The sequence below is a fragment of the Nansenia antarctica genome, assembly GCF_963989245.1.
Source record: "Nansenia antarctica genome assembly, chromosome: 1".
NCBI lineage: Eukaryota > Metazoa > Chordata > Actinopteri > Argentiniformes > Microstomatidae > Nansenia > Nansenia antarctica.
The window spans coordinates 99213855-99238879 of NC_137674.1; the positions used below are offsets into that span (position 1 = coordinate 99213855).

General features: G+C 44.0%; 1 protein-coding gene across 1 annotated transcript; it reads left to right on the top strand.

Moving 5' to 3' along the window:
• Positions 1-18935: 18935 nt before the first annotated feature.
• Positions 18936-20873, top strand: LOC308155049 (zinc finger BED domain-containing protein 5-like; the record flags this gene model as incomplete). The annotated part of the gene is made up of 3 exons (XM_080528282.1): positions 18936-19404; positions 19698-20092; positions 20343-20873. The coding sequence occupies 3 exons, from the start codon at positions 18936-18938 to the stop codon at positions 20871-20873; spliced, it is 1395 nt and encodes a 464-aa protein (XP_080384408.1).
• Between the last annotated feature and the right edge of the window lie 4152 nt (positions 20874-25025).

The following is a 25025-nucleotide window of genomic DNA, read 5'->3' on the forward strand; positions in this document are numbered from 1 at the left end:
ACTATGCTCCTCTTGCTGTATTTTTTAATAATACATGTAAAGCACTTTGAATTGCCCCTGTTGTATGAAATGTGCTATACAAATAAACTTGCCTTGCCTTACAGGCAAGTTTACATGATTATTTTCAAATGCGTCACATGTATAAAAATGAACACATTATTTTATCTTCTCAAAATATCCATTAGCCTACTACTGATCCTGTTCATAATGAATATTAGAAAATTAACATAACATGTAGGACTAAATGGCTCCTACAATGAGATTAATTGTGTGTATTATAGTTTTATAATGTCAAAATGGGTCAAACGGGTCTTGGGGGTGAAAATAAACAGTTTTTCACAAAAACACGGTTTTCAGTTTTTTGTCCGAAAAGTAGTTTTTTGATGAAAATGACCAACATTGAAGTGTTCACTGAACATGCTAGGAAGAAGATAGAATCAAACTTTTTCTGCGTTTTTTTGTGTGCAAGAAGAAGGTCTCTTCTTTCTTCTGGTGTATTCAGTGTTTACATATTCATAGAACAGAATATTCTGGGAATTTTTGAAGATGAGTCAAAATTATCAAAAAGGCTGGCGCTGGCTGGCAACTTTTTCAGAAAACTCTGGCGGTGAAAGAGTTAAAGGCAGATGTCTGGGTGCATTTTGGATGTAAAAATTATGACGATAGAGATGAGCAGGACAAAATGAGATCTCGTTGCGGGTTGAAGCTGCAAGATTTATGAATCGATAATCGCTCATTAGATCGATTCAGAATCGGGAAATTGATTTTTTTGAACCCAGCCCTATAACTTTCCCTCAGCAATCAACTTAAGGCGCTCCCGTTCATGAGCCAATTTTTCAAACTCCAATTCCCTGTCCCTCACACGCTCTCGCATCTGAAATTCACGCTCTCGCATCTGCTCTTGCATCTGAAATTCACGCTCTCGCGTCTGAAATTCACGCTCTCGCGTCTGAGATTCCATCTGTAATGCTAACAATTCTCTCTGTTGATCAAATGTTAACTCAGTGGACCCAGATGCAACCCCAACGGATATTTTAGGGACAGACAATTTACCCTTTAGTATTCCCCTATTAATTAATGTATTCTGTAAAGCCTCTACTACGTCCTGTTTCTTTGCTCGGCCTTTCACCACCTCAAGCTTAACCTCATAATGTTCAACAACCTTCCACAGTTGTTCCTTTGTTAACTGTAACAACCCATCGACCGACGGAGCTTCCACAAACTCCTCAAAAACATCCATAACTCAATATGACCAAATAACCAATATAAACCAACCCTAACAAACGGGAATCTCCCCTCCTATTACAAACTCCTCCTATAAACTACTCCCATATCTGTGCACACATACAAAGTAACTAACATACTTCGTAAGAGCTGCCCCGCATCTAACTCAGCAATGACTGACTAACCACTCAGCTAGTCTTCAGTGCGTTCACATGCAACTCTTCCACCCGGCAAATGCCTGGTGGCGCCCCCGCGTTCAACACACCAAAAATAACAAACGAAAACAATAAACAAGCGTTAAGCGCTTCTACTCCTAGCACGGGGGTTCACGTATAGCTCTGATGGTATCTAAACCATCCGCCCTACCTATCCTTCTCTGCTTTGCATAGAACACAGCACTCACCAACCTCCAGCCGAAGATCACAGCCAATACCAAGTTTTACGTCCTTGTCAGCACAGTCGGACGGCCAGCTCCCCCTCGTCACCAGCACCCAAACCAACATACCAAATATACTAAACAATACATTAAATCCAATCCAACCAAAACCCAATAACAATAAACAATAACCCATGCGAGTCTCCCAATATAGAGTTGGACACATCCAATAATCCAATCCTGAATATCAACTATGAAAAGGGAGAGACTATCGCTCTCACCAAAATCACTCACGGACGAGCACCCAATTTGTTACGCTTGCCTGGCTCTTGACAAGGTAACAAAAAGGGAGACCACACATGGTTAACAATAATAGGACATTTATTAAAGAAAATATTGTTGAATTGAAATAATGAATAAAGAAAATGGCAACAACAACCAAAAACGTCTGCTGGTCGACAAGGAAGAGAGCGAGTCCATCAATCTGACCCACTCTTAAAGTTCCTGGGACAATTAGGATAATCACCCACACCTGTGCCCATCTGGAACAAAGAGATAAGGTAGACAGGACAACAGATGTAATAGCGCCCACTATAGGTTCAAGTGTGGATCGTCACACTGGGAGCACTGGTATGGTGTTTCTCCTGTGTGTGTTCTCTGATAAATCTTCAGGCTTCCTCCTTCACTAAAATTCTTCCCACACTGGGAGCAGTGGTAGGGTTACTCTCCTGTGTGTGTTCTCTGATGCTTCTTCAGGCTTCCTCCTTCACAAAAACTCTTCCCACACTGGGAGCAGTGGTATGGTTTCTCTCCGGTGTGTATTCTCTGGTGAATCGTTAGACCTCCTGATTGACTGAAACTCTTCCCACATTGGGAGCAGTGGTATGGTTTCTCTCCCGTATGTGTTCTCTGATGCATCTTTAGACCTTCTGATTGATTGAAACTCTTCCCACATTGGGAGCAGTGGTATGGTTTCTCTCCCGTATGTATTCTCTGATGCAACTTTAGACTTCCTGCGGTATTGAAACTCTTCCCACACTTGGAGCAGTGGTATGGTTTCTCTTGTGTGTGTGTTCTCTGATGAATCTTCAGGCTTCCTCCTACACTAAAACTCTTCCCACACAGGGAGCAGTGGTATGGTTTCTCTCCTGTGTGTGTTCTCTGATGAATCTTCAGGCTTCCTCTTTTACTAAAACTCTTCCCACACTGGGAGCAGTGGTATGGTTTCTCTCCTGTGTGTGCACTCTGATGCATCTTCAAGTGTCCTGCTTGATTGAAAGTCTTCCCACATTGGGAGCAGTGGTATGGTTTCTCTCCCGTATGTGATCTCTGATGCACCTTTAGAGTTCCTGCTGTATTGAACCTCTTCCCACACTGGGAGCAGTGGTATGGTTTCTCTCCGGTGTGTGTTCTCTGATGAATCTTCAGGCTTCCTCCTTCACTAAAACTCTTCCCACACTGGGAGCAGTGGTATGGTTTCTCCCCGGTGTGTATTCTCTGGTGAATCTTCAGACTTCCTGATTGATTGAAACTCTTCTCACATTGGGAGCAGTGGTATGGTTTCTCTCCGGTGTGTATTCTCTGATGCTTCTTCAGGGCTCCTGCTTCACTAAAACTCTTCCCACACAGTGGGCAGCGGTAGGTCTTCTCTCCGGTGTAAGTCTGTGGGTGTGTTTTAAGGTGATTCTTCCGCCTCGAGCTCCTGTGTTGTTGATGGTTTCCTGGTGTGGTGGAGCTGGGCTCGCTGTCTGAACCTGGGTTGGAGCTCTGCTGGTCTGTAAGAATAGGAACATATACAGGGTTACATAGGCAAGTTTATTTGTATAGCACATTTTATACAACAAGGGCAATTCAAAGTGCTTTACATACAGCATTAGGATTAGGGATGCACGATATTATCGGCACCGATATTTATCGGCCCGATAATGGGAAATTAATGTTATTAAATATTTATCGGTTTTATTACATTTTTGCAGATATAGAGCCGATAATATGAAGCCGGAAATATTTCTGGTTCCGGTTAACGCGCTCATGCTGCTGCGCCTGCTTACAGCCACGCAGTGTAGAGTCGAGAGCGAAACATGTCTTCCCCGGTGTGGACATTCTTCAAAGTTTCTGAGGCAGATAGTGCGTTTGCAATTTGCAATACATGTTCGACAAAAGTTCGGAGAGGAGGGCAAAGGTCTACGAGTTACAACACAACGAATCTCATAAGTCACCTTAAGATTCACCATTGCAAGCACGCTGTATGGAAGGAATATCAAGCACTAGTTTTTTTCCGGGTTACGACGAATGTTTCGAATGTTTACGACGAATGTTTGTTTTGCTGCTGCTGCTGGACAGCGCTAGAATCTTAAAAACTGCTATCTATACTAAACTCTATTGAGAAAGCATTTCCTGTAAATAAATAGCTTTCCCATCCTATATAACATCGGGACCTCGTTCCGCCGAATCCGACGCCGGGAGGCTAAATCGGGATTACCAGCGTTATTAGTTAGCTGCCGCGGCTAACCAGCTAGCCATCTTTACACTTTTTAAACGGACTTTTTTCTATTGGGATACCTCCACGAACTACTAACTACAATAAATAGCTTTCCTATCCTATATAACATCGGGACCTCGTTCCGCCGAATCCGACGCCGGGAGGCTGAATCGGGATTACCAACGTTATTAGTTAGCTACCGCGGCTAACCAGCTAGCCACCTCTACACTTTTTAAACGGACTTTTTTCTATCGGGATACCTCCCCGAACTACTAACTACCCCCACTAGACCACCACTACCCCTACTAGACCACCACTACCCCGACTAGACCACTACTACCCCTACTTGACCACCACTACCCCTCTACTAGACCACCACTACCCCCACTAGACCAACACTACCCCTACTACTACCTCTACTAGACCATCACTACCCCTACTAGAACCTTATACACTTTTATATCACATATCTCTGAAACACTGATTGATCACTATCAAATTGTTTTTCTCTCTCTCTGCAAATAACACCATTTTTCTCTTTCATGGCCTGCCAGCGCTGCCTGGAGCTTAGCTTCCAGGTTGAGGAGATGAAGGGACGAATCTCGAATCTACACCATATAATAATTACAGACATAGAAAGCACACAAACCACAACATCAACATCAAAGTCTCCACCTGTAAGCCCAATTCCAGGTGTAACTCACACTGCCCCTATATCACCAGAGACTTGGATCACCGTCAGGAAGAGGAGTCGTACCCATGACTCCTCTGGCGCCAACCCCCATGAGGCCCTCCTGCTGCGGAACAGCTTTGAGGCGCTGCAGAGCCACCAGTCCACACCGAAGCCGAAGAGAGCCAGGGCCTGCACCCCCACCCCCAGAGACCACACGCCTGACCCCGCCCCCGCCCCTAGAGACCACACGCCTGGCCCCGCCCCCGCCCCTAGAAACCACACGCCTGGCCCCGCCCCCGCCCCTAGAGACCACACGCATGGCCCCGCCCCCGCCCCTAGAGACCACACGCATGGCCCCGCCCCCGCCCCTAGAGACCACACGCCTGTCACCACCCCCGCCCCAGAGACCACATGCCTGGCCCCGCCCCCGCCCCAGAGACCACACGCCCCCCCTCTCTCTCTCCCCCTCTCCCACCCTGGGCCCCCTACAGGTCCATCACGCCACCGGCAGAGGAGACTACAGTTCGCGTCTCCTCCCCCCCCCGCACCCGCTCTTCTCCCCCCCCCCCCCCCCTCTGTGCTTGTAATAGGCTCGTCCATGGTCCGCCATGTTGTAGTCCCGAAGGCCAAAACCCACTGCTTCCCAGGTGCCAAGGTGAGGGACATCGCCATGGCAGTCCCGATGCTGGTGAAGGATGCCCCCCCCCAGGTCACCTCCGTCATCGTCCACGTGGGTGCCAACGACATCGGACGGGAGAGGTCGGAGGAGCTGAAGGTCGACTTCCGAGCCCTCATCGCCACCGTCAGGGGCACAGGTAAGACCTGCATCATCTCGGGCCCCTTCCCGAGTCCCAGGTATGGCGACACCAAATACAGTAGAATTCGAAGTCTTCACCTTTGGCTACAGGGATACTGCTGTCTTATGCAAATCCCATTTATAGACAATTTCACCACGTTCTTTAACCGTAGTGAGCTGTTTGCGAGAGATAGATTTCACCCAAACAGGTATGGTGCCCGCCTGCTGTCGATGTCCATGGACCTCGCTGTCCGATGTCATTGGCCGGTGCCCTGTCAACGCTGATGTGGGATGAGTCCGATCCATTCCTCTAACACCAAACATGCCATCCAGACTATTGTCTCCCATCGGACTCCCTCCACCACAAATAAGGCAATACATGGCGCAAATTTGAGAAATCTATTACCCATTTCATTAAGTATGCCCACGAGTCAGCCCCAGTGTCAAAATGACATCTCCATGGCAATTTTGAATATCAGGTCCCTATCTAACAAAAAAACATTTATCATAAATGAGCTCATTTGTGATAGAAAACTCGACTGCATGCTACTCACAGAAACCTGGCTAGATACAAATGGAGCAGCAGCCCTTATTGAGGCATCTCCCCCCAACTACAGTTTTTTCCAATCAATCAGAAATGGAAAAAAGGGGGGAGGAACAGCTACCATAGCTTCAAATAACCTAAACTGCAGGAGCATATCCTTTGATATATTCTCCTCCTTTGAATATCATGCCACAGTTATGGCATGCCAACCACCTATTCTTACGGTAACTGTATACATGCCGCCGAAACCAGCCCCTACCTTCCTACCTGACTTCTCTGAGTTCCTATCCATTATCCATCCCAACTATGATAGGATTATTATCACTGGTGATTTTAACTTTCATGTTGATAATGAGGCTGACTTGAGGGCTAGGGAATTTATTGACCTCTTGGAATCCATGGATTTTGTCCAACATGTCAATGAACCCACCCACAATCATGGCCATACCCTTGATCTTGTGATTACAAAGGGTCTTGAGGTCTCAATATCAGGTATCAGCGACCTGGCCCTCTCTGACCATTTCTGTATTTTCTTTACCATTGTAACACATAAAGCTGAAAGCAATGCTGAACGTGTTGTTAAAAAACGTTATCTTACCCCTGCAGTGGCTGAACATTTCAAAGCTTTAATGAACAGTAATCACACAACTCCCACGTTATGTGAAAACGACTTAGTAATTACCTTTAACAATAAAGTAAAAATGGCCCTAGACTCCCTGGCACCTACCAAACTAAAAAAGGTTGGAGCCAAGAGGAGAGCACCATGGCGAAACAGTGAAATAAATCTCTTAAAGAGAACATGTAGAAAAGCTGAGCGCAGATGGAGAAAGAGCAAACTACAGATTGATCAGAATACTTTTAAAGAACATCTATCTGCCTTTAACTTGGCAATGCGAAATGCTAGGAAAAATCACTTCTCAAAGATAATATCTACAAACAAGAATAACCCCAGGGTCTTGTTCTCGACAATTGATTGCCTTGTAAACCCTGCTCCTAGGACTCTAGACGGCGCAGCCTCTGTCACCAAATGCGAGGAATTTGCAGCCCACTTCAGGGATAAGATAACAAATATTAGAATATGTATTACTCAGGAAAGACTAGGTTTGTGTAGCACCACAGATCCGCCACCACAGAACATGACTATGAGCATGTTCACCATGATTAGTACGGAAACACTAGGTAAAATTGTGTCACAGCTTAAACCGTCTACGTGTCCTCTTGACCCTATTCCTACCACCTTTTTTAAGGACATTTTTGAATCTGTGTCTGATGACATACTAGGCATTGTAAATCACTCCCTACTTAAAGGGATATTTCCTGCGGCGCTAAAAACTGCCCTGGTTAGACCCACCCTGAAGAAAAGTAACCTAGATCCTTCTGATCCAAAAAACTGTAGACCAATATCCAATCTTACTTTTCTAAGCAAAATTTTAGAAAAGGCAGCGTATAGACAGCTTCATGAATTCTTAGTCCTAAATAATAGGTATGACCCACTTCAGTCAGGTTTCCGATCATACCACAGCACAGAAACCGCTTTGCTTAAAGTAACTAATGACCTTAGGATAAATGCAGACTCGAAAAAACTCTCGATTCTTGTACTCTTAGACTTAAGTGCAGCCTTTGATACGGTAGACCACTCCATACTTATTGAGAGACTCGAAAACTGGGTTGGCCTCTCAGGTCCGGTCTTAAACTGGTTCAGGACCTACCTGGCTGACCGTGACTACTTTGTAGCCCTTGGTGACCATAAGTCAAAAAATTATAGCACAACCTGTGGAGTTCCCCAGGGGTCCATTTTAGGACCGTTGCTTTTTAGCCTATACATGCTACCCCTCAGTTCTGTTATCAAGAAGCATAGCGTTAACTACCACAGCTATGCTGACGACACTCAGCTTTATATCTCAGTAACTCCCAACGACTACAAGATGATCGACCACCTGATAGACTGTATTGCCGATATTAATATTTGGATGACACAAAACTTTCTCCAACTCAATCAAGAAAAAACAGAGGTATTGATCATTGGCGAGAAAACTGGGAGAGAGAAATTATCTGCACACTTGAAAACACTAGCTCTTAACACTAAGTGTCAGGCCAGGAATCTTGGTGTCATAATTGACCCAGATCTAAATTTTGAAACTCATATAAATAACACTATTAAAACATCCTTCTACCATCTAAGAAACATCACTAAGGTACAATCATTTCTCTCCCAGGCAGACACTGAAAAATTAATGCATGCGTTTGTTACTAGTAGGCTAGATTACTGTAATGCTCTCCTGACAGGTCTCCCCAAAAAAATGATAAATAGACTACAAATGGTTCAAAATGCTGCTGCTCGTGTCCTTACTAGGACCAAACGGAGAGCGCACATCACACCTGTCTTGAGATCACTACACTGGCTCCCTGTCAGTCATAGAATAGACTTCAAGATCCTTTTACTAGTTTATAAATCACTTCACTGTGATGCACCCAATTACATGGTGGACATGCTCATAAGGTACACACCAGCTAGACCCTTACGGTCTAGTGGCATGGAACTTTTAATAGTGCCAGAGGCTAGGACAAAGAGATTTGGAGGATCAGCTTTTAGCATATATGCTCCTAGATTGTGGAACACCCTACCTGAGGGCCTGAGGTTGTCTAAAACTCAGGACATTTTTAAGCGTGACCTCAAAACCTACTTATTCAATGTCGCCTTTTGATACTAAGGGAGACATTGGACATTATAGAACTAGGATCACTAGGCCACTACACCATACTCGTATTTTTGAGATTTGTATTGACAGGAAAATGGACCCGGGTGCTGATGAGGCACTGTCAGCTCCAAATAGCACCTTGAGCAGTACTGGAACCGGTACAAGAGTGTACCAGGACCACCATCAGGTTGTATTGCTGTCATCTTTACTGTCTCTATTGTGTTGTTGCATTATAACTGTGCTTAAGTTTCTCTTTTGGCAGGACCTGTGACCATACTGGATGCAGAACGATGCAAATACAACACAAAATTTATGGACAGTGTGTACGCCGATAATATGCAAGGAATTTTTCCTGGATACATGGTGTACAGGTTTTTGCCCTTGCTTGCTTGCTTTGTGCCGGTGGTCCTGGCCTCCCCTGGGGGACCGCTGGGTACTGGTAAGCAAACTGGCTAGTAGTCGCTCTATTGGTAGAGGGCTGCAAGGGAATTTTTTCCTGGCTACATAGTATACAGGTTTTTTACTTTTGCCTGCTCGCGGCTCTGTCAGTATTGATTGATTGATTGACTGATTGACTGAACATTTTCATTGTGTGAAGCGCATTGAGTTGCATCTTGTAAGAAATGCGCTATACAAATAAAATTTGATTTGATTTGATTTGACTAGTAGCCAGTGTTTCCTCCAGGATTTTTCACATTAGTGGCGGGGATTTTTTTCCCCGCGCGCACGCGCATAAAACGCGTGCACGCGAAAACAAATATAATTTCTTAAATAGCGGTTAAGTCATTAAAGCCGAGCAGGTGATTTTATATAGAAGGTGATCAAATACCAATATTGTTATGTACGACAGTATGTCATTGCAGCACTTTGTTGCACTTTACGACGTCACGTTCTGTTAGAGCTTTACGACTGTGTGTGTGTGTTGTCAGAATGAATGGCACTTGACAGTAAACGGATCTCAGTTTGTATACCTGTGTGGATCTACATTTATTAGCATAACACAAACATAATAAATTAGATAGAACAACCATGTTCATTAATGCTTGAGTTCATGTTCGCACTGTTACTGTGTTGTGTGCCAATGCACCCCTGTGATGCTGTGTGTGTTATTGAGACCGTTGGGAGAGAGAGCTCGGGTGAACTAAGAAAGTTGTGTATGAGATAGTTTACAATTAAACGCACAGATTACATGAGAGAAGCTATCTGTCATTATTTCAACCACTGTCCAAGTGGGGACGTTACAATACTTTCGTTTTAGAACGAAACGTTAGTAGCAGCGTTTTTAGCAGTCACCATTCTTGAGCAAAACATGATACAAACAAACATTCAAATACTCGTGTCGTCTTGATTTTTTTTCCCGATTTCAATGTATGACGCATCATTTGAAAGCTTACCATCTGTAGTTTCAGACTATGTAAACAAACGAAAAATTACGTAAGCAAATGGTTATTATTTATCTGGTATAGATACCACTTCTGCGCAGAATGTACCGCCACCGGCACAAATCCGCACCCGACATTGTAATTACCGTAATTTCTAAACGGTTTGTGCTATCGAAAAAAATCCAACTGTCCCTGAAAGCTGAGATGTTGCACTTCAACCAACATATAGGGTATTACGGTAAAATGTGACGTGAGGACATTCTCAGAGTCAGTTTACTCACAGAGGGTCCCACGTACCAACCTCAAGAGGAAGGGTGACCGTGCCTTTGCGGTGATAGCACCGACCCTGTGGAACACGCTCCCTTCTGCCATCAAGTTAGCTCCCACTCTGGACTCCTTTAGAGCCAAGTTAAAAACCCACCTCTTCCAAAATGACATTCCCTAAATCTACTCCCTATTTGTTGTGAATTGTATGCCTGAGTTTTACATTTAAGTCGTCTGTGTCTGATTGCTTTCTGTGTTCCTTGTCTTTGTCTTTATCTGTTCCTTTACCCGGGCTGCGCCCCGGGCCGATGTAAAAGTTGGATGGGGGGCGCATTATAAATGAAATTAACATAACATAACATAACAGTGATTGGCGGAGCGTTCAGGGACACATGCTTTTTTTCAGTTCTCCGGTCATAATAACTCGCTGCCTTTCTGCGCAGCCTGAATCAAAGTGGACTGTCTGAATCATTTGGTGGCGGAGCAAATTCATTCGTGGCGGCCCGCCACCAATAAATGCATATAGAGGAAACACTGGTAGCAGAAGGTAGCCGAGCCGCGAAAAAAAGCTGCTGTGCCTATTGAACACGCATTTGAAAACTGCAGGAAGTTTACTCGAGACAGCTCAAAGGCTTAGGGTTAGGATTAGGGGTAGGGTTATGCGGGGTACACACAAGGATTTTTTGGGCGGTTTTGGCCCGATTTTCGGATGTCTGAAAACGACAGAAAACGCCCGATTATCAGATGGATCTTAACATTTTCCTATAACAAAATCCTGGGGTGTGAGGTGTGTTAAGAGTCAACTCTCTTCAATTGTGCAATCAACTCTCCCGACAACCTGCTTGGAAAATGGGTGTGGCCGGCAATCGTAAATGTGAAATGTGTTCAATAATTACGAGCAGAAATCATAGGGTTGCCAGATTGTTTGGTGAAATTAGCGGTTTTAGACTGTGGTTAGGGTGGAAAATGTCATTCCCATCTGGCAACCCTGCTCGCCAATCAAGAAGCGAGCTGACTTCTTCTTTTCATTATTCAGCACTTTTTTTGCCCTGTCGCACATGGTTGTCTCGTACAGGTCAGTCAGGGTACTACGTTAGATAATAATAATAATAACTTTATTTGTATAGCGCTTTTCCTGCAAACGTTGCGGCTCAAAGTGCTTTAATCATTATATAATCTTCATTTAATTATTTTGTAATTTAGTTTAGTTTATTTATTTAGCACACAAGAGATTGTGCAAGGAGGGAACGAAGCCCAGAAGGCTTGTACATAGTTCCACTCCCGTCAATATTTATGTTTCAAATAAACATCAAGGAACACTTAATGCATGTCAATAAGCAGGGGTGCACATAACTGGTGCGCCAGTGCGCATGCGTCGCCAAAATGCATGCTGCGCGGAAGATCAGCGGCATGAACGCGCTCTTGCGCACCAACAGCTGGGAGCGCTGGGAGAGGAATTGACTTCCTCAAAATCCACCTGCTGACTGCTGACTGCTGCATCACTGCAAGCGCCGTAACGCCATCACAACGACCACGGCGACTCCCCTCACGAAAACATTCGGAAAGTATCGTAACTTGTACTTTCATTCCGCGTATCGCGTATCGCACGGTTATCACGCCGACACGTGACAATTCAGTCCCGAACGACTCGTCGCTAAAAGGAAAAACAACACCAAGGAACTTCACGTTTCTTTTCTCTGAAGCTTTCAAACGTTCAGACGTTTATTTTACAGCTTCATTATCACACCTAGACCCCTGACCCAGGGAATATGGTTGGGAATTCTATTAGAAAAAAAAATAAGACTTTGTTGCACAATCAAAATAATGAGCTATTTAAAGTGATAGCCTACAACATCCTCTACCATGGTTGAAATTGAGGACAGTGATAACTTACAGCAGTCAAGAGAGCAGTGCTGATGATGATTAAGCTTGTAGCATAAATAAATGCTTAGGCTGTAACTTTTTGTTGAAAAGTTGATTTCAGTGTTTACAGAACAGAGCAGTGCTTAAAGAGATGTCAGTTGATTTCATTGTGTTTAAAGAACAGACATTCAGTTAGTGCTTAAAGAGATGTCAGTTGATTTCATTATGTTTAAAGGAGTCTGACAGACTTTCATGCTTAAAGAGCAGTCATTTGATTTTGCGTTTGTTTCTTTTGTTTTGCACACAATCATTTGTTCGTTCATCTTTATTTATGAATAAATGTCGTTTTGCTAATATAAGTTATCCATGTATCCCTTTTTTATCCATCCTGTGGGACGGGTCGTGACTCGCGAGCTCGGGGAGCACCAAGCAGCATCCCTAGGTGCTCCTCTGAGCACTGGCCCCAAAAAGTTATGTGCACCCCTGTCAATAAGAGAAAATAAACCACAAACAAAATCATATCCATAAAGGCAATATTAAAAGGATGGGTTACCGCGAGATTTCTGGCTTGGGGAACGAGACTAGAGAGTTTGGAGTCTGTCGTAACGAAAATCTTCATGTCTGTGGGGTGCTGAAATGGGGAAATTGGCGCACACCACACACAACACGATCAAGGCTGTTCAATCCAAGATTTTGTTTCTTCATGTGTGGGGTCTGTCTCAGATAAGATTTCGGTTAAGATTTTGAAAATCCTTATGTGTGTACCCCGCTTTAGACATGCCAGCATGTACCAAGTCGACGTAGCACCTAACCCTAACCCTAGTTTTCCCACATGTACCGTATTCCCACATGTACCGTAACATATATACATATAGTACATATACATATTAAAGTACAATTCAATAATATTTCAACAATATTGTAGATTTTCACTTTGAAGTGGAGAGATTATAAGTACTAATAAATGTTCTTTTCTCATGTAAAATAAGGGCTGCATTTAAATGTAAAGATCAGTGTTTCCTCTATATGCATTTATTCGTGGCGGGTCGCCACGAATGAATTTCCTCCGCCACTAATTGATTCAGACAGTCCACTTTGATTCAGGCTGCGCAGAAAGGCAGCGAGTTATTATGACCGGAGAACAGAAAAAAAGCAGATTGAAGCTAGATTTAGGCCGCTTCCAGACCAACATTTCGTTATGATTTAGGGCGTAGTTATTTACAATATGTTACAATTAACCTCGTCGTTTGCGTTCGCACTGCAATCGAGACTGAATCGCTCTCAACAGGCGCGCGGCGCGAGGGGACGCGCTTTCAAAACAGTTTTGTGATTGGTCCGAATTTAGCGGGACATTTGGATTTCTCTTTTAGCCCGTCGCCGGTACCTTTAATCCCGTATCCTAATCGAAAATGCAACATCATCAGCGACGACTGTGGGTTATTGCATTTACTGCTGTTCTCTGGTTCATGTTCTTATACCAGTGCTCAGTATAGAGTATTTTAAATGAACATTCGTAATGTATGTCTCTGATGTTCATGGTCAATTAAATCAGCCTATTTTGTGAAACAAATAATGTTCCCGCTAATGGGTTAACCGTGCATTCTCGCACCTAACGTGCAAGCACCTAGCTTCGAACTATTCATAGCAATAAGCGCGGGGCAAAAATAATCTATTGCCTCTAAAATCACCACGAACAGAACGGCGGAGGTACGGGTAAGCAGGTCTCATGTTGGTGTCCTCAAAGGTAAGAGTTGGTTTTCTTTAACTCAACTGATAGCATTACCTTGCTGTTGTTGTTTACCGAATGCTCCATCTGACTGTCACACTGTGATTTTACTTGTGTAAACAGTTAATGAGTAACGTTAGCCGGTTTTGAGCGTGTACTCTCATGTAGGCCTACTTCGTATTGATCTTTCTGTGTGTGTGTGTGTAATGCGCGTTCCGCATGTTCCGCTGCAGCTGTAGGATATATTGGTATTTGATCACCTTCTATATAAAATCACCTGCTCGGCTTTAATGACTTAACCGCTATTTAAGAAATTATAATTGTTGCCACCCTCTAGTTTTTGGTGAAACTACGTCTTTGTTTTGAGCGCCAGTGCGCGTTTTATGCGCGTGCACGCGAAAGACAACCGCTCCGCCACTAATGTGAAAAATCCTGGAGGAAACACTGAAGATACATAACAGAGCTTTTGAAAAATGTGCGTCTTAAAAGTAAAGTGCTTAATTTTTGAAAAATAAATTTAAAAACGAAATATAAAGTGGAGCTTGAGTCTCCCTTTCTCTTCTGTTTTGCTAGCATGTCCTGGGTTAATATTTCGGTTTCCCTTGTGGCTGATGATGCTGACGTAGGTATCTGTACATCTGCATAGGTTTCAAGCTCTTGCTGAGAGACATACAGTGCGAGTCTATGATTTGTTCTTGCAATTAAGTTGACCCTCCCTTTTGCCCATTACTGACTCCTCCCTGTCCCTAGCTCTTTAGCTGTCTAGTTTTAGGTTTTGTAGTTTTAGTTTAGTTTTAGATTATCTTAGACTGTTTTAGACTAGTTTTAGTTTAGTTTTAGACTATATTGACGGAAAGTTTAGATTATCTTAGACTGTTTTAGTTTTAGTATTAGACTATGTAGTTTTAGTTTAGTTTTAGACTATGTAGGCCAGGTTTTGTATTGTATTTGGTTGTGGTGGATGTTGTATGCCTGTGAACAGGTCACACTTGAAAATGAGCCCTTGGGGCACAATGTGTTTTTTACCTGTAGAAATAAAGGTTAAATTTAAAAATGTAATTTAAAAAATAAATAAATAGGTACATCGCTATCTGCTTGATCTTTTCACAAAACTCTTATTTTTGTTTCCCCTCAAGGAAGGTTTCAGCTACCACTCATGCACTCCTTGACCGTCAGTAAATGTGTTTTATGTTGACGCAAAACGCAAGCAACTTTAAGGGAATATTCATTAGCACGTTGTTGGGCAGTGAATGAATGTGTTTGAATTCTGGTGGATCGAGCATATTGGGCTCTGTATCGTGTATTTTCTCTGTCCTCGGTTCAGATTTGAGTGTGTATGTTTCTGCTCAAAAGATGGGTTTAGTCTCGTAACGCTTTACATTGCCGCTTTTAATAATCGCCATGGTCTCCAAACATATCAGACATACAGGGTTTGAACTGAACTGCCCGTGGGAAGAATGAACATGTAAGAGTCTGTCCATTCCTCATTAAAGGACAAAACAGAGATAATTGTATTCGGTAAACCTGACAAAAGATCGAAAGTCAGTGCAAAACGTGATTCTCTCTCTAAACTAAAAAACAGGTCAGAAATCTTAGTGTAATTCTAGACTCTAAACTTCAACAGCCACATGAACTCGATAACTAAATGAGCCTACTATCACCTGAAAAACATAACAAGAATGAGAGGTTTCATGTCCAAATAAGACCTTGAAAAAAAACTCATCCATGCATTTGTTTCGAGTAGACTTGATTATTGTAATGGTCTACTAACAGGCCTATCTAAAGGGGCTGTTTGTAAGCTGCAGCTCATCCAAAACGCAACTGCTAGGGTCCTAACAAAAATGAATATGTTTGAACACATTACACAAATCCTGAGATCCCTACACTGGCTACCAGTCTCTCACAGAAAATGGTCTTGGACCAAAATACATATCAGATCTCCTCCCACCCTATATTCATATCAGATCTCCTCCCACCCTATATTCCCGCAAGGCCCCTAAGGTCAGGTGAGACTAATCAGCTAATAATTCCAAGAGTAAAAACAAAACACGGTGCAGCAGCTTTCAGTCACGCTGCTGCATGCTCCTGGAACAAACTCCCTGAAGAAATCAACAGGCGCAAACCCTAAACATATTTAAATCTAAGCTGAAAACCTTCATGTTTTGCAGCAGTTATGATTAAAGACTTCTATCAATGTCTTTTATCCATGAACTATTGTCTTATTAAATGTTTTATCTATTTACCTCTTATATTTGCTTTTATTCAGTAATTTTTATTTTCTTGCTATGCTCCTCTTGCTGTATTTTTAAATAATGCATGTAAAGCACTTTGAATTGCCCCTGTTGTATGAAATGTGCCATACAAATAAACTTGCCTTGCCACTGGCAGCATTGATTTTCCAGCAGTGCAATGACCCTCACCACTACACAACAAAGACTTACCATCCGTGTCTTCAATCTCCACTTCTATTTCGACCTCTTCTTTCACCATCACTCCCTCCTCCCTCATTTCTTCTCCTCCATCTTCTTCTTTCACCATCACACCCTTCTGCATTACAGCTGCACCTCCATCTTCTTCTTTCACCATCACTCTCTTCTCCTCCACTTCTTCTTTCACCATCACTCTCTTCTCCTCCACTTCTTCTTTCACCATCACACCATTCCCCTCTACATCTTCTTCCTCCAGCTTCACTGCCACCATCTCTGGACCCCACCATGTGATTTTCAGGGCTGGAAAACCACAGCCAGATCCGGGGGACTCTGTGGACTCTGGTTCATACATGGTTACATGAGCTGAAGAGGACCTGCAGCTAGAAACAATGGAGGCAGAAACAGTGCAGAGTCAATTATAAATGACAGCCAACCAGTTCACTGAAAGCCCATCTAGACTGACAGGACATGTCCTGCAAATGCAATAATCTATGGATTACTGATTGCATTTCTTTGTAATTAAAGGGTCTGGAAAATAGACATTAAACGGTTCCAATTGTATTTTGATATTGATAAATACTTTACACAAGAAAAAATGACAATCATCTTCTAGATAGGCTCAACTTCCTGGTCAGACAGAGGGCTGTATGGGCGTGGACTTTGCACGCTTGACTGGCAGCTCCCTTTCAAGCTAGCTTGCTGCGTTATCATACATTACATTAATCTATTACATCGTTTCTCAACGGGGGCGTTCAGACAACATCGGGGGGCGCTGGAACAAATATTTTTAAAGGGGGGCGTTGAGGTGTTCTTGGGGGGCGTTCATGCATAGTCTTTTTCTCATGAAAAACAGCTGTCAGCAGTGTTGTTACGTTCGTAATTGCACGAACAGTCAGTTCGCTCGGACAAACCGTCTTTTCAGTCAGAACACCCGTCTCTGAGCGCTCCCAGAGCGCAGTGCTCTGAACTTGGCCGGGTTCTGTGACGCAGACAAATACTCACTCCCCGCATATACACTACCTTCTGCGCTTATGCGTTCGCTTCCTTTCAATACAGCTTATTACAACATACCAAGATACCAGAACATCACAGCAGGAGCAACCTATCACAAAAAAGCGATAATATTGTAATGAACCAGTCGGGAAAGGGCCCTGTCGGTTACCAAGAATCTAACCGAGCAATCAGCTACGAATGTCCCCTCCCCACGTTCATCACAGTATATTACATAAATGTATTACTGTTAATTAAGTGCTGTTGTGGAAGTTATCCCTAGTGCCATTCTGAGGTTAGCATTGCGATGTGTTCGTCTTAACGTTTACAAACTAAAATATACGATCGCTTTTTAGTGATCTCTTGTGATGTCCTGGAAACGAACGCATAGGCACTACTCTGCTTGCGATTGGTCAGCTGTCAGCAGTGTTATTACTGGTACGTTCGTAAATGCAAGAACGGTCAGTTGGACAAACTGTCTTTTCAGTCAGAGCACCCATCTCTGAGCGTTCCCAGCATAGCATTATAAAACAACTAAAATCATATCATCAAAATGGCCTCAAAAAAGGTAAAATGCAGACAGTACTCTATTGAGTATCTTAGCTATGGCAAGGCAAGGCAAGGCAAGTTTATTTGTATAGCACATTTCATACAACAGGGGCAATTCAAAGTGCTTTACATGCATTATTTAAAAATACAGCAAGAGGAGCATAAGAAAATAAAAATTACAATGAATAAAAGCAAATATAAGAAGTAAATAGATAAAACATTTAAAAAGACAATAGTTAATGGAAAAAAGACATTGATAGAAGTGTTTGTGTTTAATCATAACTGGTGCAAAACATGAAGGTTTTTAGCTTAGATTTAAATATTTTAAGGGTTTGGGCCTGTTTGATTTCTTCAGGGAGTTTGTTCCAGGAGCATGCAGCAGCGTGACTGAAAGCTGCTGCACCGTGTTTTGTTTTTACTCTTGGAATTATTAGCTGATTTGTCTCAGCTGACCTTAGGGACCTTGCGGGAATATAGGGTGGGAGGAGATCTGATATGTATTTTGGTCCAAGACCATTTTGTGATTTGTATGTAATTAGGAGGATTTTGAATTCAATTCTCTGAGAGACTGGTAGCCAGTGCAGGGATCTCAGGATTGGTGTAATGTGTTCAAATTTCTTTGTTTTTGTTAGGACCCTAGCAGCGGCGTTTTGGATGAGCTGCAATTTACGAACAGCTCCTTTAGATAGGCCTGTTAGTAGACCATTACAATAATCAAGTCTACTCGAAACAAATGTATGGATGAGTTTTTCAAGGTCTTGCTTGGACATGAAACCTCTCATTCTTGTTATGTTTTTCAGGTGATAGTAGGCTGATTTAGTTATCGAGTTTATGTGGCTGTTGAAATTTAGATCGGAGTCTATGGCTTCATACCGTCTCCTACCAATGACCAACTCCCAATGTGTTTACTGTGTGAACAAGTATTTTCCAATGAGGCAATGAAACCCTCACGTCTAAAGGAGCACCTTAACAAGATACACCCAGACAAGGCAGATAAGCAGCGTCCATTCTTCCAGGCCCTCAAAGAGAAACATGGTAGGAGCACCATCAGCAGTCTCTTCGCTAGGAAGACCACCCAGACTGACAGCGGGCTAATAGCATCATATAATATCTCCCTGCTGATAGCCAAATGTGGGCAGCCGTTCACAATTGGAGAGAAGTTGGTACTCCTTGCCATCAAAGAGGTAATATCTACTGTGATGGAGCGTGATCCCACACAGGTGCTGAAATCCACTCCACTCAGCAATGACACCGTAGCACGCAGGGTTGATGAGATGGGCGCCGATACAGAGGAGCAGCTGTGTGCCATCCTGCGGGAAACTCCATTCAGCCTTCAGCTGGATGAGACAACCACTGCTGACAATAATGCTCTGTTGATGGCCTATGTCCGCTATAGTGCCTCCAACAGTCAGGAGATGGCTGAGGAATTTTTATTTTCAAATATCTGGAAACAGACACCAAGGGCCAGACCATTTTTAATGCACTGGATGCATATCTACAGAAGAAGTCAATCCCAATCAAGAACATCCTTGCATGTGCCACTGACGGTGCCCCGTCCATGGTTGGCAGGTACCGTGGCTTCACCGCTCTGCTGAAGGAGCAGGTCCCGCATGTCCTCACAGTCCACTGTGTCTTGCACCGCCACAACCTTGTGGCCAAATCTAAAAGTCCACCTCTCCACGCGTCTCTCAATGTTACAGTCAAGGCAATAAACAAAATAAATGCCCACGCCCTGAATACCAGATTGTTCAGACAGCTGTGTCAGACCTTTGAGCGTCTTCTTCTCCACACTGAGGTCCGCTGGCTCTCAAAAGGAAACTGCCTTGCTCGCTTTTGTGAGCTGTTTGACAGCATCGTGGAGTTCCTGGAGGAGGTGGATGCAGCTCTTGGGGAACAGGTGTCATCCAGCCGCTGCGACATCAGCCACCTCGCAGACTTCTTTGGCAAAATGAATGAAGTCACACTGAAGCTCCAAGGAAAAGGAGTTACTCTGGTCCAGAGCAAGGCGGTCATCCAGAGTCTCACCTCCAGGCTGGATCTATACAGGCAGAGCATAGGCAGGAGGCAGTTTGCTCATTTCCCACTGTTGACCAAGGTAATCTAGCCTAGGCTACTAAATTATGATAATAATAAATAATACATGTAATAAATGTAGGCTACTCTATGCAAAACTATATTTGTGTTCCTGGTTAGTATAAATAACTTATGTTCTGTGTTCTTATGTATTATGAGTATAAACTTTAAGAAACATCAATTAGTTAACTAATTAGCAATAAAATAACCAGTTCAAAATCAGATAGTAAGGTTCTGCACAGATAACAATTTCCTGGTTATGCTCATTGCAGGTGTCTGAGGCTCTTACCGATGAGCGCCTCCTCATTTACACAGACCACCTGAGGATGGTGAATGCTGACTTGAAGATCCGCTTCAGGGATCTTTTGGACCTTGATGTTCCCATCTGGGTGGTGCAGCCCTTTCAGGCGGACGTGGCGGAATGCGAGCCAGCAATCCAGGAGCATCTCATCGACATCCAGAGTGACGATGAGGCCCAGGCTATTTTCCGCACCTCTGGCAGGGGCAACATGTGGGTCAAGTACTCTCAGCGTTACCCGGCTCTGTGGGAGAAAGTGAGGCTGCTTCTTCTGGCTTTCCCAACCACATACCTGGTGGAGCAGGGATTCAGCCAGGTCCTCCACATGCAGTCCAAGTACCGCAATCGCTTGAACTTGACGGCCTCAGGTGCACTGCGACTGAAACTAACTTCTCTGCAACCCGCAGTGAAGAAACTGGCGGAGAACCACCAAGCGCAGGCCAGGGCTCACACTAATCTCCCCCCCCCGGCGCAATTTGGCGAAATGTCACACCAGCACACTTAAAAAACGAACAATGTTAGTTGTAATGTACAGTTTTGTAGCCTGCTGTTTGTTCTGCACCAGACGTGTGCAATTGCTGCTGTTCCGTAGCAGTCTGTTTGTATTCTGTTTGTATTCTCTTGTCTGAGTTTGTTTAACACTCATAAGCATAATTTGTATTCACATTCACATGGCTTTTCTGCTCACTGATGACTAATGATAATGATATTCCAACTGCCCAGTTAAATCCAATTTATTATTTGGCATTCAGTTACATGCTTTTTAAATGATATAACACAGAATATTAGTCAACATTAATATTCAGGGGAGAAAATAAGCCTACTTTTTTTATGGGGGGCGGTAAGAGACCTGGATAATGGACAGGGGGGCGCTGGCCCAAAAAAGGTTGAGAACCACTGATCTATTAGATGTGCTTATAGTTCTGCCCTTTAATTACCAACTGTTTAGCTGCTGCTGAAATGTACTGAGCTAATACAATGACTTGGCTAAGATTATAGTTATGCACCTGGCAGTATAATTCATCATATCAATTCAATGACCACCATTAGCATACTGTACACCTGGCACGCTATGGTGAATTATTGAACCAGGGTTCGACAGTAACGCTTGCCCGCTTGCCCGGAGCAAGTAAAAAATTCACCGCATTTGTTTGCGCGAGCCCGACAACGCTGCTGGATCCTGGATATTTTTACCTGTGTGCAGGAAGAACAACAGACGGCGCAGGCGCCAGACCAGACTAGATGATCGTGGTGTGAAGATATTATTATTATGCCGTCTGTTGTTCTTCCTGCACACAGTTAAAAGTATCCAGGATCCAGCAGCGTCATCGGGCTCGCGCAAACAAACCCGGCAAATGTTTTACTTGCTCCGGACAAGCGTTACTGTCGAACCCTGTGAACACAATAGGCTACATGTGGACAGGATTCACAGCATGTGTATGACTTACTGATCAGTTGTACCACAATGGTGTTGTCCTCCTTTTCTAATTCGCTGCCGTATTTTCACAATATCCTCCATGTTTAGTTTCTTCCCACACTGGACGTAGCACTGGCGCATGTCGTCATGACCAGAACAAGCAGAAGCATCCATCATTGCCCAGATGGGGAGTTCACAGTGAAGGTAATCCTATGAATAAAGATGATCAAAATATTAAAACAAAAGTGAAGAAATGTAATCAAAACATATTTTATGTTATTTTTTTACCAGAAGTGGAAAACAGTAGCCAAGCTATATGTAGGTCCATATACACTGCGTTCCAAATTATTATGCAAATGATATTTTTCTCAGATTTTCCTAAATAGTCGATGCAAATGACAATCAGTATAATTTTCAAGTCATCAACCGTTAGAGTATAATTCAAATGTTATTGAACAAACCTCCCAATGATAACAGTATTTTTTTTTTAAATAAAAAAACTCAAAATGCACTGTTCCAAATTATTATGCACAACAGAGTTTCAAAACATTTTATAGGTTGTAAAGAACTAAAAATGGTAATTTGATGAATTTAGGGTTAGGAGGTCATATTAGGAGGTCATATTTACTGAAATCAAAAGCTATTTCAAACAAAAACATCTTAACAGGTCAAGTTACATGTTAACATAGGACCCCTTCTTTGATATCACCTTCACAATTCTTGCATCCATTGAACTTGTGAGTTTTTGGACAGTTTCTGCTTGAATTTCTTTGCAGGATGCCAGAATAGCCTCCCAGAGCTGCTGTTTTGATGTGAACTGTCTCCCACCCTCATATATATTTTGCTTGAGGATGCTCCAAAGGTTCTCAATAGGGTTGAGGTCAGGGGAAAATGGGGGCCACACCATGAGTTTCTCTCCTTTTATACCTATAGCAGCCAATGACACAGAGGTATTCTTTGCAGCATGACAGTGGGCTCAGAAATACATGAAGACTAATTTCCAAACAGTCTTGTTTACTGATGAGTGCCGTGCAACCCTGGATGGTCCAGATGGATGGAGTAGTGGATGGTTGGTGGATGGCCACCATGTCCCAACAAGGCTGCGACGTCAGCAAGGAGGTGGCGGAGTCATGTTTTGGGCCGGAATCATGGGGAGAGAGCTGGTAGGCCCTTTTAAGGTCCCTGAAGGTGTGAAAATGACCTCGGCAAAGTATGTAGAGTTTCTGACTGACCACTTTCTTCCGTGGTACAAAAAGAAGAACCGTGCCTTCCGTAGCAAAATCATCTTCATGCATGACAATGCACCATGTCATGCTGCAAAGAATACCTCTGTGTCATTGGCTGCTATAGGCATAAAAGGAGAGAAACTCATGGTGTGGCCCCCATTTTCCCCTGACCTCAACCCTATTGAGAACCTTTGGAGCATCCTCAAGCAAAATATATATGAGGGTGGGAGGCAGTTCATATCAAAACAGCAGCTCTGGGAGGCTATTCTGGCATAGCACACTGTTCTGGCACACAAAATGGCGCCGGTTGGGTGGCTGCCAGTTAAACAGCTCAGTCTTACTTCTACTTTTCTAGCCCTTTTTTAGCCCTTTTCAACCTTTTATTTCAAACTTTTATCTTTTATCTTTTAACCGGAGTGCTCAATATGTGCCTGATAAACGGAGGAGTGCGGGTGTATTCCAGAGAGGAGCTCATTGCCCTTAGGAGTCGAGCTACTGCCCCTCCAACAGGAATGCCCAGCGAAATAAAGACACGCAGACGAGGAACGAGGGCTGGAGCGTTCGTGAGGGCGAGGAGAGACAGACAAGCCAAGAGGACCTACCTGCCGTCTGTTCTTATGGGGAACGTCAGGTCGCTGGTCAACAAGGCTGATGAGCTCTCTGCTCTGATGAAGGGACAGGGGGAATATGGGAAATGTAGCCTGCTATTCCTGACTGAATCCTGGCTGAATCCTGGCATCCCAGACGGAGCGGTAGAGCAAGATGGTTTCACCATGGTCCGCGCGGACAGAACGAGAAATAGCGGTAAGATCAAAGGAGGCGGGATCGCTGTGTTTGTTAATTCCAAGTGGTGCAAGCCAGGTCATATCACAATCAAAGAGCAAGTCTGCACTCCAGACATAGAACTGTTGGCGCTAGGTTTGAGGCCAGATCTCTGTCCGAGAGAGTTTTCCCATGTTGTGGCCGTGACTGTTTACATTCCCCCAAGCGCGACCCCGGCGCGCGCAAATGACGTCATCCATTCCTGTATCGCGGGGATACAGACTGCTCACCCAAACGCATTTATCATCGTGAATGGGGACTTCAACCATGTAAATATGGAAAAGACATTGACGGATTTTACCCAGTATGTCACATGTAAAACAAGGGAGAACAAAATACTAGACAAACTATATGCCAATGTGAAGGGAGCCTACACATCCACTGCCCTCCCGCCACTAGGGGCATCCGATCACAACATGGTCTGGATGGAACCAACATACACCCCTATCATAAAAAGGCTGCCTATCACCACCAGGACTGTCCAGCAATGGTCAGAAGACGTGGAGGAGGAGCTGAGGGCGTGTTTTGAAACAACCGACTGGGGGATGTTCCAGAGAGTCCACGGGGAGGACATAGATGGTCTGCTAGACTGTGTCACAGACTATATCAAGTTCTGCGAGGAGAGCATCGTCCCCATTAAAAAGGTACGGTGCTTTCCTAACAACAAGCCGTGGATAAATGGGAACATCAAGAACCTTCTGAAAAGGAAGAGGAGGCTGTTTAAGGCAGGGGACACTGAGGGAGCCAGGGCCACTCAGAAGGAGGTGAAGAAGGAGCTGAGAGCAGCCAAAGAGGAATACAGGAGGAAATTGGAGGGCGGGCTAGTGGCCCACAGCTCCAAGGAGGTGTGGAAGGGTTTCAAGAAGATCACGGGCCACAAGCAGCCACATACTGTGGTGGAGGGGACCCGAGAGCAGGCGGATGACCTGAACTGCTTCTTTAACAGGTTTGACCAACCATCCCCCTGTCACCCCCCACAGCCCCCGACCCTCTCCTCCCCTCTCCAATGTACCGCACCCCTGGCAACAGTAGCCCCCACTCCCCCTGACCCCCTCACACCCCAGCAGCAATTGCCCCCCCTTACCAACACCAGGAGCCAGGGAGCATGCTTCACACCTGGAGACACCGGTACTCACAGCTTTATAACATCTGAGCAGGTGAGAAGGCAGCTCTCCAGGGTGAATGTGAACAA